Source organism: Taudactylus pleione, unplaced genomic scaffold (assembly GCF_031769625.1).
Source record: "Taudactylus pleione unplaced genomic scaffold, aTauple2 ptg000845l, whole genome shotgun sequence".
In the NCBI taxonomy this organism is placed as follows: Eukaryota; Metazoa; Chordata; class Amphibia; order Anura; family Myobatrachidae; genus Taudactylus; species Taudactylus pleione.
In genome coordinates, this window is record NW_028285247.1 from 5,348,629 (window position 1) to 5,364,516 (window position 15,888).

The window sequence follows — 15,888 nt, forward strand, 5'->3', positions numbered from 1 at the left end:
ATCTCATCATTCATGCAGTAATTACATTATTTGTCCAAGAAACCAGATCACTGGGTCTCTTGTTATAGGTTGTTCTTGCCCCCCTAACAGCTATTTATCCTATATTGTATAGGTAATTTATGGGTGAGATATAAAATAAGTAACCTGGGAGATAACCCATTGGTTTCATATGGATTATGAAACCAATTGGTTATCAGTCACGTGTATATATTTTTGTGATGATCCACAATAAGTATACAATAGTAGCACTCTATTACTCCTAACATCTGTGCCAGTGTATAGGTCCTGTAACGATAGGCGATTACTGGGCAGTGAATCTGTATGGGTATCTGAGAGGCCAACTTATATGTGGATCTCACTATCTACTGGAATTCTGAACTGTTACAATATGAGAAGCAGATGAACATGCTATAACATGAGAAGCAGATTATTTTGAAGCTTTACCTCATAACTAACCTGTAAGGAGTATATAATTTATGATATTCATATTAAGTGATTTTCAACTCCAGAGTAGCTGTGGGAGTAATCCATAGACAGTCAACAAGATACATGAAATATAAATAAGACACAAAAAATAGACACGGTTTTTTAAAATAACACTCTTTATTTCCTTGAGCACTGTTAGTGTTATCTACTATCTAATTTTAACCTATATCTTTCACTGAACGTGTGACTTAACCAAGGTGATATGTGTTAAGTCCTTTTAAATGAACTAATAAAAGTGATATTTTAATATTTGTAATTTTTTGTGCGCCTATCCAGTACAACTCCTTTCGCTCTCTCTATTGTTTATTGGATCTAACTGGTTGTTTAGGCTGCACCCCCAGATTTAGTAGTTGATTCATATTCAACGGTGTTCATACGAGGTATCTATATATCTAGCTAACTGTGTGCACATATACACCTTCTTTTTCTTTAGGTGTCTGCAACCCCTATACAATCAGCCACTGCATTTACTTTCTCATTCCAGTTCTGAATCTAAGGTCCAGTCGTCTCCGCATGGTTGTACTCTCTGAGCTAATCCACTGTGGCCATCGAAAATGCTCAGATAACAGTGGGTCTTGGGAGTGGAGGGCACACTTTATTTCTGCACAAGGGGGATGCTAGCTAACGGAGTGGAGTTTTCCAAATGGACAACTCCTGTAGAGACAAATAATCTAGTTCTATAATGACACTAGTGATAGTAACCCAGTGACTACTGTAATTTTGGTAACAACGACCAGGGTGCTAATACTAGTTTAAGAGGTATACTGGGCATGCTCATATGCAGGTAGGCCCGATCTATGGCATAAATGGTTGCTAGAAGTGGTAATTGTGTGCAGGGCCGGATTAAGGTCTGTGGGGGCCCCTGGGAAACAAACTTGTGGGGGCCTCTATATACCACAGTTTCTCGTTACCCTAGGAATTTTTTTTTTCTTTTTATTCACCTCAGTAGTAGTGCCCCTCTTGCAATGCCCACTGTAGTAGTGCCCCTTATGCAATGTCCCCAGTAGCAGTGCCCCTTATGCAGTGCCCCCAGTAATGGTCCCCCATATGCAGTGCCCACTGTAGTAGTCCCCCCTATGCAGTGCCACCTGTAGTAATGCCCCTTATGCGGTGCAGCCAGTAGTGGTCCCCCTATGCAGTGCCCCTTATATAATGCCCCCAGTAGTGCCCCAAATGGTCCTTATATAGTACCCCAAACCTGCATAGGGGGGACCCCCAGTAGTGGTTCCCCCCAATGCAGTGCCCCTTATATAATGCCCCAGTAGTGGTCCCCCTATACAATCCCCCAGTAGTGTCCCTTATATAGTGCCCCCAGACCCAGTAGTGGTCCCCCCAATGCAGTACCCCAAGTAGTAGTCCCCCCCTATGCATTGCCCCCAGTAGTAGTCCCCCTATGCACTGACCCTAGTAGCGCCCCCCCCCAGTGCCCTCATGAAGTGCGCCCCCCCCCCTCCCCATGCAGTGCCCTCTGTAGCGGCCCCCCTATGCAGTGCCCTCTGTAGCGGCCCCCCCCCCTATGCAGTGCCCTCTGTAGCAGCCCCCTTACACACACACAAAAAAATAAAATCACAACTTACCTGAATCGCCGCTACTGACACGACCACCACACTCAGCTCCGGGTCCCGGCTCTTCTCCTTCAGTATGGGGGAGACGTCAGCGTCATGACGTCTCTCCCATCACACGCTGTGGGGGGAGCCGGAAGGCGGAGCTCATGAATGAGCTCAGGCCGGCTCCCTCCGTTGTGCAGCAGCCAATGAGTCTGTGTGACTCTCATCGGCTGCTGTAACATACACACAGCTGCCGCCGGCGGCTGTGTGTATGTCACTGTGTAGTGTGGCTGCGCTCACTGCGCGGTCTACACTACACTAGCGGAGGGGACACTAGCGGCAGGTGCAGACAGCACACCGCTGCTAGTGGCGGCCCTCAGTGTGTGGGGGCTAAGGGACGACCGCCCCTGTCGCCCCCCCTTAATCCGGCCCTGATTGTATGACACTCCCAACAACTCTCCTATGGGAGTACAATCATTATGTAATATATTGAATAGGTGGTTTTCTAAGTTAGTTCTGAACTTTTTAATCACTATACCAGTGGTTCCCAAACTGTGCACCTAGGCACTCTGGGGTGCATCAGGACACTTGCAGGGGTGCCTCAGGTTGTTGGTCCAGCACCAAGTCAAATTATTTATGGTCAATGTAATGTAAATATATGGACAAGCAGAAGTGCAAACCTGTCACCACCACATAACTGACCCTAAGGATGACAGGTCAGCGCAATTTACTTCACTACATTTTATTCTGAATTTCTCAATAACAAACTTTTGGTTATAAGGTGCCGTGAAAACAATGCTGACACTCTAGGGCGCCGTGATTTAAAAAGTTTGGGAACCACTATACAAAAACAAAGTGCAGAAGCTAAAAACAGTCATTTAAATAGATACCGCCTATAAATACAGCCTCATACTAACAGATAACCAGAGTTTAGTGCAGACCATCCTTGTTGCTTGACCCTACTACTCCCAAACTCTGCTCCTACTTCCCCCTTCCCGTCTCTAATTCAAAATCTATGTGAGGTCCTGTCCTTGCCCTGCCCCTACCTCACTCATATATAGGGTTGCTTACATGAGGCTTTGGTTTGGGGCACCTGTTACCACCACATATATTCCCAATGCCTGGGCAAATATACTTTTGCCTTTATTCAATATCACATCTCACATTAACCTGGTTGGAAATAAAATAAATAAGTAAGTAGGTGATTTGGGTAAAATAGCTCATATCTGTGTTAGTGTTTATATTCTATATATTCATTCAATATCTATAAATATGGTGTCTTGTTCCTTTTCAATGATACAGTATAACGTTTGCTGTAATATATTAAGTTAGTTTATAGGACCATTAATTGATGCTGTCTTACCATACTCTGATGATAGATCGTCTGTATCTCTGTCACATAATTCCTCTTCCTTCATATTAAGGAACTTGGGAAATCCACCAGAATCTCCTGATACTTTAAGAGCACAAAATGAGTCAATATCTGTTAATAATCAGAACTCTGAGGAAACATTTTATTATAAAACTTGTTTCAAGATATACACAAAACTAAATAAAAAGTCGACACCACTGTAATAAAAACAATAACCCCCAGTACAGTACATAGATGTTCATTAAATCTATGTTACAAGAAGTCTGTAGTCCAACGACGCGATTGTCGCTCTTTTGGTCAGGCTTTGGGAGCTGAAGCCTCCTGCAGCCTGGCCGGTGCCTGGTCACATGCAAGAGGCCAGAAATCTGCATGCGCCGACGCAGACCCTGGCCTCGTCCCTCCCTGAAAACAGAGGCGACACTCCACCGTTTCCAGGAACGGCGCCCAGGCACGCCCCCGCTCCGCCCCCCAACCACCACAAAATGTCAATCATGCTGCTGCTTGGGGGATGAGCGAGATCGCAGGACCCGTTCTGCACATGCGCCCTATCGTGTCCATGGGCTTCAATTGTAAACCCACCTCCACTGGCAATAGACCCCCCCCAGTGGTCATAGACCCTCCCGCATCCCATTAGCAGTAAAAGAGGCACTGTTTATAACCCAACCACCCTATCTTTTGCATCCCCACCCCTCCTCCCATGACCAGTGTAATTTTTTTAATTATTATTTTATCCCCCCTCCAGCGTCAAAATACTTTATTTTACCCATCCCTCAGTAATATAATAGATTCCTCCAGGGGTATTACCACTCCCCCACTGTTTATTACCCCTCCACACACGCAGAGCACAGCAGAGCGTGTCAGGGAGACTGAGTAGTCCCCCCTGCTGCAGCTGATCTCTGCATTATGGGGCGCAAATCAATCAGTGATGTCGTGGTCATGGAACACTGCATCACTGCTTGGGGGTCCAGGGAGTCAGAACGGATCTCCTCTTTAAAAGGCAGGGGACACAACGGGGCAGCGTGGCCACATGGGATGCCACCATGTCAGTTGAAGCATGGAGGTCACATACCATGCGACCACGCCATTTAACTGGTTAGTAAGCAGTGGAAATTTGACAGTGGAGATTAAGGCCTCCACATTCACTGATCTAGGCTGATCCTCACCCTGTAAAGAGGACAGCTCTAAGTCCGAAACCTCCGCCTGAGTGGAGACCTCCAAGTCAGACATAACCTGAGTGAAGAGAGATAGGCATATGCTGCTTGGAATGATGCATTCCAAGCATCTGTTGCAGATAATTAGAGACAGAAACCAGGCCTTGGACTGATTGGGACAAGCTCTGTACCTAGGACGGGTCAAAAAGGGTGTGCACTGATCAGGATAAAGCAACAATCAATACAAAAATGTCTATATAATAGAGAACTGCTCTAATAGGCTGTACAGACGTTATTGTAATGGAAGCAGAACAAGGCACAAACAAATGAGAGGTGTATACAATTAACTAGAAGAGCATTGACATTAATTGCTAAACATAGGAAACATAGATGTCTACCAGGTTAGGAGATATATACAGAAATTTACATAAACAGGAGGATACCTCATATGAACTGTATGTATAAATATACAGTAAATTCTGTGTCAATACATAGAGCAGCACTCTAAGGGGGTCATTCAGACCCACTCGCGAGCGGCAGTCCGCTCGCAAGTGGGTCGATGGGTCGGCGAGCGAAGGACTTTCCATCGCTCGGGGTCTCGCACCAAAGGGGGCGTGCTGTCGATGTTGATTGACAGCACGCCCCCTTTGGTGGGCGTTCCGGGGGCGTGCCTGCCAGACGGAGGCGTTCCTATGGGAACGCCTACCGTCTGAAGCCGGCCCCACTGACATCAGTGATGTCAGTGGGAGTGATTTTGGCTCTGACAGAGCCAAAATCACTCCTGGCCTTGCGGTTGAGAAACCCGACCACAGGGTTTCTATCGCAAGTCCGATGGTCGCGATGGTCAAGACCATCTTGTTGGACGCTCGTATATGCTGTGGGTGGTGACCCACAGCTATACGAGCGTCCAGGAGGACGCTCCATTTTAATGGAGGTGGGCCCTGATTCAGAGCGAGCGCTCTGGTCAGAGCATCCGGCTCTGAATCAGGGCCTAAGTACCATGTACACAGAAGTACAAAAAGTTCAGAAATGCACAGAAAAGAAAAAAGGTCTGCTCCCGGCTACAGCTACTCCTAGGGCCTGATTCAGACCCGCTCGCAAGCGGGTCAATTGCCGGGTAGTGCGTGTGCGAGCCCTGAAGCGAGTGAGAAATTCACTCGCTCCGGGGTTCGCTACAAATGGGGCAGCTGTCGATGTTGATCGACAGCTCGCCCCGTTTTATAGGCGGGCCGGGGGGGTGGCTTGCCAAACGGAGGAACGCCTGCCGTGTCGGGGCGGCCTTACTGACATCACAATTGATGTCAGTAGTGAGCTTCTGGCTCTATTAGAGCCGGAAGCTCACTGGGGCTTGCGGCAGATGAGATCCTACCACAAGGGTCTCGTTGCAAGCCCGATGGTCGCGACCATCACCTGGCCGCTCGCAAAAGCTGTGGGTGGTCACCCACAGCTTAGCGAGCGACCAGAAGGCCGGACAAAAAAAAAAAAAAAACGCCCTTCAGACCTGCGAACTGCCTCCTGCAAGCGGGTGGCTCTGAATCAGGGCCCTAGCTTAGTGTGGTAGAAGACACAGACCTATAACCTTACAGAAGTTTGTGAGGTATAGAGGAGGAGCTGCACTCTCTCAGAGTCGCTGAAGAAGGCTACCCGATGTCATGATGAGTAGGGAGACATTTGGCGGGCTGCTTGTAATAGGGACCGAGACAAAATGCAGGGGAGGAGAGAATGGAAGAAGGCGCCTCTCCCCAGGTGACCACCAGGGACTTCCGCTGATCTCACAGCTTCCCGTTAGTCTTAATGTCCCTGGTGGTGCAGTATGGGGGTGCCATTATTGTGCTGCCCCCACGGACAACCTACTTTGCTGAGGGGGAGACTGCCTCTATTTGCAGTAGCTCCCCGCTTACCTGATGCTTAAATGTCCCCATGAGACTTCAGTTACACATCAGGAGATGTTCAACATTGGATAGCCTGAAGTCTCCTGTGGGTTTAGGACTGGTGATAGGCACTGTTACATGGCAGGGACATGGAAATTATGTTACACCAGCAGAATTGCCAGCATTTAATCATTTAATTAAAAGCACACTACGGACGGATCTGATAAGATCAACCTACAGTATACAGAGACATTTAAATGGTATACTGTTTGTTAACTATGGTGTTCCGTTGCATAAAGACATATGGACATAAAGAGAGCAAATATATATGGTTTATGACTGCTGGACAGAGCTGCAATAACGTATTACATCTAGAGCCAGACCATCTAATTCATGAAGAATCTTTTTAGAGACGATTGTAAATAAGTATCAATTTGTGTGAAAAATTGTAGTCGTTATGTATCTCATACAGATGGTTATACAGAGGAAAAGGAAGGGGGGGGGGGGGCTGGACTGCACACCCTCATTTTAATTGTGCTAACCTAAAGTGGGAGAGGGTAGATGAAAGTACCAATCATGGTACCTTCTCAGTCCGCTCCAGGCATCCCCAGCTACGGGTTACCAATTAAATGATGAAATAAAATGATATAGTTCAAAGTATAGTGGATGCCACAGGCCGCCATGAAAGCTAAAGCCCGGCTCTCTTAGAGAAAATCTTGAGCTTTTGGAGGTCATTTAAAAGTGACCACGTTCCTTTCACCACACTATGGACCTCATTCAGAATCGGTCGTTGCGGCCGCACGGTCGTACGCAGCCAATGTTCGCTGAACTGCGCATGCGTAAAATTCGCAATGCGCGTGCGCAAACTAGCTGTTACAATCAGAAATTTCTCTCTCCTTGAACACAGCCAGGTCGTTAGTTTGAGTGACAGATTGAGGCTTTTGTGGGTGGTAACAGGGGAAGGTGCTTGAAAACGGGGGAGTGGAGATCCGAACGCAGGCGTGCCTAATTATGCGAACGGCGTTTAAAAGGGAGTGCATAATTAACAAAGTAGTGTCATGGCACATGTGACATGGGAAGTTTGTACAATGACTTGATCGTAGTGCTTAAGAGAGGGTATGGTCAACCTTAAGCTCTACGACCAGCTCCGATGGTTCCCGATGGTCGCGATTAATCCTTATATCCCAGGAGATGTGTGTTGTGATCGAGAAGGGAGCGTGATTTAGTCTTACGACCGCTTCTTACCCTCGGTCGCTCAGCTAACGATCTCATCTTAGGACCGCAACTTGTGATCGCTTCATTTGCATATCTGGCCCCTTTCCCCTACGACCGTAACGACCGACTCTGAAAGAGGTCCTATATATCCCAGCTTTTCCAGGGCTTCCAGTTCACATTCACTGGTTTGGCATATGAGAGCTTAGCATAGTAAATTAATAGCAAACAGTGGTAACATACACAACTCACTTCTCTGGGAACTGTCTGCAGAATTCTCTTCATTACTGCACAAGTCTTCATCATGCTTTATTCTCAGTATGATGTCTGGGCTAAGAGCTGAAGAACCTGCAAAGGCACAAAGTTATCAAAATGTTTATATAAAAGTAATCAGCTATATATAATGCTAAACTATTGCTAATATCACTGATCCTTCCTCTGCATAAGAATCCATTATTCCACACAGTGCATTTTGGCAAAGCACGTCAGTAACCTGTCCTTCACTCTCTGCCTGGTGTGTAAGAGAAGAACCACTCTCCTAACATGGAAACACCTCCTGCAGAGCAATATGAGACAACATGACAGACTTGGGGCCTGATTTAGACTTGTACGCTATTAGCATCGCTGACGCGTCTTTGCATGCTGCGTCAATGCTAAAATATGCTAATGCTGCTGGAGGCTTCTTAGGACAAAAGACGCCCCCCTGAGTGCTGTATCTGATGTAAGGCTACTCAGAATTCCCGTCACAGCTTTGTAGCCGAGGCCAGTAAATCTGCATCAGAGGACGCAGACACTGGCCTCGCCACTCCCAGAACATTTTCACAAAAGCTGGCTGGCACCGCCCATTCACCACCCCCAAACAACCACAGTAATTCTCTCATACTGCGGCTTAGGGCACTGCGACCGTAGTGGCAGAAAGATCTGCAAACGCACAATGCCGATCCTGCGCATGCACAGATCTCCCAACAATCGAAGATGTATATAAACCATCGCGTACAGCGCTGAATTAGGCCAATGGTCCCTGTACAATGGCTGGAAACCAAAGCATTTGACTATAAACAGTTAAATTGCTCCTGCAAAGTGTTCAACGGAACATTGCACTTAGGGCCCGAATCAGAGATGGACGCGAATGCAATCGCAATGCAGCTGCGAAAATATGCTAATGTTTAAACCACACCCCATCACCACCCCCAAACGCTGAAAACCTGTCACATGATTCCTATGTGCGTCCGTGATCGCATTGCGATCGCTGCACAGTGCGGCTTATGCACATGCACGATGGCAAGCAATCGCCCAATTGCATGCGTAATCGGCTTTGCGTCCGTATCTGAATCAGGCCTTTAGAGGGCACGTTTCTCCTACTTCTACCTCCCCAGACAGGTTCGGTATGATTTATGGCCGTTGGTTCAAATCCCGGCAGCGGCAGCCCGACAGAGGAGGAAATCCCGATCGTCCTAAAGGAAAGTATAAACTAACCTAATTCTACCCCCTAACCCTCCTTTAGGGTGCCTAACCCTAACCTCCCCTCCTGTGCCTAACCCTAATCCCCTCTCTAAGTGCCTAAACCTAGTCCCCCCTACCCCGCCGCCTAACCCTAACCTCACCCCGGGGGTGCCTAACCCTGGAATCGGTATGAACTACCGCCGGTTCGATTCCCGGCAGCGCCTTGCCGGCAACAACAGAGTTCCCGGCAGCGGAAGCCCGACAGCGCTGGAAATCCCGATCGTGGAAAGGTAAGTATTCTCTAACCTAACCCTCCTTAGGGGTGACTAACCCTAACCTCCCGCACCAAGTGCCTAACCCTAATCCCCCCTCTAAGTGCCTAACCCTAACCCCCCCACTGCCTAAACCGAAGTCCCCCGGGGGGGGGGGGGGTGCCTAGCCCTAAGTCCCCGCCGGGTGCCCTACACCTAACCCTCCCCCCCCCCCCGGCGGCTGTCCGCTCGTGGCGGCCGGCATCCCTTCGCTCGGGATGCCGGGCGCCAGTCTCCCGGCGTCGGGGAAATGTCAGGCGTCTACTTCTAGACGCCCGGCGATTCATCCCTTGCTGGGATATGACAGTCGGGAAGCCGGCTGCCGGTATCAAGGCAGCCGGCTACCCGATTGTATACCTTAACCCCCCATTCCCCTAGCCTGACCCTAACCTCCCGGGGGGGTGTCTAACCCTACATCCTCCCCTGGAGCCTTAAACCTAACCCTCCCCCCCCACGGCTGTCCACGCCAGGCATCCCTTCAATCGGGAAGCCGGGCGCCGGCCTCCCGGCATCGGTAAAATCCTCGCCGGGATTAAGAAATCGGGAACCCGGCGGTCGGCATTGTGTCCGCCGGCTTCCCGAACGTATACCCCCCAGACTCAAAAAGGCTATCTACACTCCTCCCTTATAGTACGAGTTACCAATGCTTTACCATTAACAATCACCAGGGCCTAAGTGGAACTCAAAAGCAGCCTTGGCATAAACACTAAACCATTCAATTTCAAACCAGTTGTGACTGTACATGGAGCTACCCGTTCTCATGCTGTAGATTTTACAGGTGAAGGCTGGCATGGGGAAAGGAATGAATTCCCCCATGGTCACTTTTTACAGATTAGGGCCAGCACTGAGAGGTTATGGGGCTAGCTTACAGCGGAAAAATATGAGATATGGTAAGAACTTACCCTTGTTATCTCTATTTCTACGAAGTCCAAAGGGTTCCACAGGATACCTTGGGGTATAGGTGTGACGTCAGTCGCAGGGCACCAAAGAGTTAAGCTTTCAGCCTCCCAGGATGCACTAGGTCCCCCTCCTATACCCCGCCCCCGGGCCAAGGCACCTCAGTTAGTTACCAAGCCATAGGCCGGAGGAGGAGAAGGAAGAGAGAGAACAAAGATCTGGACACATACAAGAATCACATTCTCACCAGAGGGAGACGGAAAACCGGTGACCAGAGCAAAGCCCATCTGCAGCACAGGTGCGACAGGGCGGGAGTCCTGTGGAACCCTATGGACTTCGTAGAAATAGAGATAACAAGGGTAAGTTCTTACCATATCTCATATTTTCTACTTCAGGGTCCATAGGGTATCCACAGGATACCTTGGGGATGTCCCAAAGCAGTATCCTTTAAGGGTGGGGACGCTCCTGTGCAGAAAGGAGAATCCGCCGCCCGAAGGAAGCATCCTGAGAGGCGAAGGTGTCAAACCTGTAATACCTCACGAAGGTATGGACAGAAGACCACGTAGCAGCCTTGCAGATCTGAACTGCCGAGGCACCACGTCGAGCTGCCCACGAAGGACCCACAGACCTAGTGGAATGAGCCTTCAGAGAAGGAGGGACCGGTAGGCCTTCATGAAGATAAGCTTCAGAAATAGCCATACGGATCCAGGCTGCCAAAGTTTGCTTTGAAGCAGGCCAACCCTTTTTACGGAAGCCAAAGAGGACAAACAAAGCGTCCGACTTCCTAAACGAAGAAGTGCGGTCAACATAAGTCCTTAAGGCCCGCACAACATCCAAAGAGGCCTCACCCACGGAAAGACCCGGTGAGTTAAAGGCCGGAACAACTATTTCCTCGTTAATATGAAACTGGGAAATAACTTTGGGAAGAAACTCGGGCCGAGTGCGGAGCACTGCCCTGTTCCCATAAAAAACCAAGAAAGGGGGTCTACAAGAAAGAGCCCCTAACTCAGAAACACGTCTGGCCGAAGCAATGGCCAGAAGGAAAACAGTCTTAGCTGTTAGCCATTTAAGATCCACTGAGCCCAGTGGTTCAAACGGCGGTCCTTGGAGAGCCCTCAGGACCACAGCCAAATCCCAAGGCGCCACAGGTGGAACAAAGGGCGGCTGAATGCGGAGAACACCCTGCATAAAGGTGCGCACATCCGGGATTGTAGCAATCCTACGGTGAAACCAGACAGATAGGGCCGAAACCTGTACCTTCAAAGAAGCAAGGCGAAGCCCATGATCTAGTCCCGCTTGCAGGAAGGCGAGAATCCGAGACAGACGAAACTCCCGCGGTGCATAACCTCTCGGTCGACACCACTGGAAGAACGTATGCCACACGCGATGGTATATCCTCGCGGAAGACGGTTTCCGAGCTCGTAACATGGTACGCACCACAGAGCTGGAAAACCCCCGGGACCTCAGCATGGCCGTCTCAACAGCCACGCCGTCAAAGACAGCCGAGTCAGGTCCGGGTGAAGGCAAGGACCCTGAGACAGAAGGTCCGGTCGTAGCGGCAACCGCAGAGGAATGTCCACGGACAGACCCTGAAGGTCTGAGAACCAGTGCCGTCTGGGCCACGCGGGAGCTATCAACAGGAGCGTCCCTCCTTCCTGTTTGAATTTCCGGATTACCCGTGGAAGAAGGGAGACCGGAGGGAACAGGTATGCGAACCGGAACGTCCACCGGACGGACAGAGCATCCACCAGAGACGCCCCTTCGTCTCTTGTGCGAGACCCGTACACCGGCAACTTGTTGTTGTGCCGGGACGCCATGAGGTCGATTTCTGGAAGACCCCACCTGTCCACCAGTAGTTGAAAAACGTCCGGGTGCAGGGACCATTCCCCCGGATGAACGTCCTGGCGACTTAGAAAGTCCGCCTCCCAATTGAGCACTCCCGGGATGAAGACCGCTGATATGGCCGGAAGATTGCGCTCCGCCCAAACCAGGATCCGAGAGACCTCTACGAGAGCCGCCCGACTGCGAGTTCCTCCTTGCCTGTTTATGTAGGCCACGGTGGTAGCGTTGTCCGACTGGACCTGCACCGGGCGACCCTGGAGAAACCGCTGTGCCTGCTGGAGAGCATTGAAGACCGCACGGAGTTCCAAGATATTTATTGGAAGCTCCGCTTCTGTCGGCGTCCACCTGCCCTGGAACAAGTGTGGACCCGAAACTGCTCCCCAGCCCCGAAGACTGGCGTCCGTTGTCAACAGGACCCAATTTGGAACCCAGAACGGACGTCCCTTGTTGAGGTGGGTCGTCTGTAACCACCACGTAAGGGACAGGCGAACCTCCTGGGTGAGCACAATCGTCTGGGACTTCAGAGACTGAGTCAGCCCGTTCCACTTGGACAGGATCAGGTGCTGCAGAGGTCTGGAGTGAAACTGGGCGTATTCCACCATGTCGAACACCGACACCATGGAGCCCAGTAACCTCATCGCCGAGTGTAAGGACACCCGGCGGCTGTGCAGACAACTGCGCACCCTTGACTGTAAAGCAGAGATCTTGTCCTCCGTCACGAAGATCCTTTGCTGTCCCGAGTCCAATAAGGCTCCAAGATGCAGAATCCTCCGAGACGGGATTAGAGTGGACTTCTGCCAGTTGATTAGCCAGCCGTGCCGTTGCAGCAGTGCAATGGTCAGGTCCAAGTGGCGTAACAGGAGCTCTGGAGATCCTGCCACCAATAACAGGTCGTCCAAATACGGCAACATGCGGACTCCCTGCAGCCGCAGAGAAGCCGCCATGACCGCCATCACCTTGGTGAAAACACGTGGTGCTGTTGCCAGGCCAAAAGGTAACGCCCGAAACTGGAAGTGGTCGCTGCTGATTGCAAACCTGAGGAACTGTTGATGGCGCCAAAGAATAGGGACATGCAGGTAAGCGTCCTGTATGTCCAATGACACCAAGTAGTCCCCAGGTTCCAGCGCCAGAATGATGGACCGTAGGGTCTCCATCCGAAACTTCGGGACCCGCAAAGACTTGTTGAGTGCTTTGAGGTTGAGAATCGGACGATATGACCCATTGGGTTTCTGTACCAAAAATAGATTTGAATAGAAACCCTGGCCCCTCTGGGAGAATGGAACCGCCACTATAACTCCAGCCTGGAGCATAGTGTGCAATACCTTCCGCAGCTCCGTAGCCTTGTTCCGGTCTGATGGGAGACCCGTGGTGAAGAAGCGAGCCGGGGGTCTGTGCCGGAAGGAGAGGGCGTATCCGTGGGAAACCACCTCCAGAACCCAAGTGTCTGTCGTAGTGGTCGACCAACACTGGGCGAACTGTAGCAGGCGGCCTCCCACCCTGGGATCCCCCAAAGGGAGGCCCGGACCGTCAGGCCGCAGGCTTGCCATCTGGCTTGGGGGCCGGACGTCTGGTACTCCATGCCTGCTTCCGGGGCTTGACCGATTTCTTAGGGCCAGCCTGTCGAGGAAACGACTGTGGTTTGGGCCTGCCCTGGGCCCTAGATGACCGAAAGGACGATGGTCCCGAACCAGAAGGAGCAGCGGCCGACGGGAGACAGGCAGATTTGGCTGCCGCCAGCGTGGCCACAATCTTATCCAGATCCGGACCGAAGAGAACTTCTCCGGTAAACGGCAACGCTTCCAGACCTTTCTTGGAATCTGCGTCCGCCTTCCAGGATCGCAGCCACAAGGTGCGACGAGCAGCTACCGCTGCTGAAGAAATTCTAGACACCAGAGTACTAATGTCTAGAGCCGCCTCGTTGATGTAGGTGGCCGAATCACGGAGATTGCCAATCAACTCCGCCTGATCGGCCGGACAGTCGGATTCAAAAGAAGCCTCTAATGAATCCGCCCAGCGCTCCATCGCTCTGGCAACCCAGCAAATGGCCATAGCCGGCCGTGCTGCCCCCCCTGCAAGGGAATAAGCGGACTTCAGGCAGATTTCTACCTTGCGGTCCGTAGCATCCTTAAGGGAGGACATGGATGGCATCGGCAATGTGGCACTACGGACAAGACGGGTCACGTGAGAATCCACCTGTGGAGGGGATTCCCACTTCGCAAAATAATTATCCGCGAACGGATAAGCCACCGCCAGGCGTCTCTGCGGCTGGTATCTTTTGCCAGGTTGTTTCCACGCCTCCTCTAAATGGTCCACCAACTGACCCGAAAGAGGAAAGACTGTGGCATCGCCCTTCACATCTTTGAAAAAGGCATACTTAGATTTAGCCGCTGGGGGAACTTCGTCCTCAATCACCAAGGCTGTGCGGACCGCCCGAATAAGTCCAGGAATATATACTTTGGACTTAGCATCAGCGTCCTTAGTATGGAGAGGTTCCTGATCGTAAGGATCTAGAATCTCCCCATCATCAGACGTCCCTTCGTCATCCTCATAAGGAGCGGACAGAGACGCCACCGGCCTTTTATGAGACCGCATCACAGACTCCCCTTGCAACACATCCGACAAGTGCTGTACAGAACTCGTCAGGGAGTTAACCCACGCTGGCTCCTGAGAACCCGGGAGCGGGGAAATAGGGAGACTGTGGGGTACCACCAATTGTCGTGGGAACCCCTGCATGGGTGACGACACCACAGACTACTGGGACAAACCCATCGGAGTAAACGCGGGCTGCGGAGCTAACTGGCCCACTAAAGCTGTTAACGCCTGAGCGAAACAAGCCCAGGGCGGCTCCTGTACCGGTGCTGTAACCGTAATAGGCCGCGCCATGGACAAACACTGCCGGCAAAGGCCCTCCGCGCTACCCTCCCCCTCCGCTAACGGTACTTTGCACGTGGTACACTGTAGCCGGAGGGGAAAATCACTTTCAGACATGATGGCACCACGTATGTGACCTCTCTCACCAATTAAGTATTAAATAGGCGAGAGACCACCCTGCAGCACCGCACCGCAAGGGCTTTAGCAGAAAGAACAGGGACAGTAATAAAGCTGACAGTTTAGAGAAGAAAAGATTACAGGCAGCAGCGCTAGCACAGTCACATACAATGCAGAAAAATAACAATTCCTGCACTAACAGCGCTGATCACTCAACTACACAGACACAGGGCCTGGTAGGACACAGCGCTGCATACACAGACCTGACCACAGCGGAGGAGAGGTATGCGGGGGGACCCAGACCACGATGCTTCCGTCCAGCGCTTCCAGCAGCGTTCACCATGCGTTCTGGAGAAGATGGCCGCCGAGGAGCAGAGAGGAGGCTGGCCTGGGGGAGGAGCGCTGCCACAGGACCAGTCGGCAGCATGCAGAGAGGGCTGTGTGCAGCGGGGGAGGCGCCGGCTGTGAGACAGGGAAGGCGCGCTCCCCTGGCATGCATTTAACCCCTGGGACGCCGCAGCGCTACCGCTCTGCTGCGGTCCGCTGTCCCAGGGGGTAGTGGAAGCGCAGGTTGGTCGCCTGGCTCCACGCTGCAGCCAGTCCCCAGGGAGCCCCCTGCCTGGGGACTTAGGACCATGTGATCAGCGGGGACCCACCGCGGGACCCCGCTGCTTACCTCTGTCCCCCTTGAATCCGGCCATGGTCCGGAGCATCTGGGGTCACCGCTAGCTGTGACCCCAGACGCCCACCAGCATCCCCGGATCAGTA

The 15,888-nt window shown here is 51.2% G+C and overlaps 1 protein-coding gene across 6 annotated transcripts in view; it reads right to left on the reverse strand.

Moving 5' to 3' along the window:
* LOC148474430 (uncharacterized) overlaps window positions 1-15,888 on the reverse strand; it is a 42,178-nt gene that overhangs the window by 10,797 nt on the left and 15,493 nt on the right. For 3 of the 6 annotated variants that reach the window (XM_088458665.1, XM_088458667.1, XM_088458663.1), the window contains exons 6-7: window positions 7,892-7,987; window positions 3,397-3,489 (exon numbers count right to left, since the gene is read on the reverse strand). In XM_088458665.1, the coding sequence (XP_088314791.1) occupies window positions 3,397-3,489; window positions 7,892-7,987 (189 nt within the window). Of the gene's footprint in view, window positions 1-3,396; window positions 3,490-7,882; window positions 7,988-15,888 lie in introns of all 6 variants that reach the window. The other 3 variants (XM_088458664.1, XM_088458662.1, XM_088458661.1) reach the window with 1 other exon arrangement.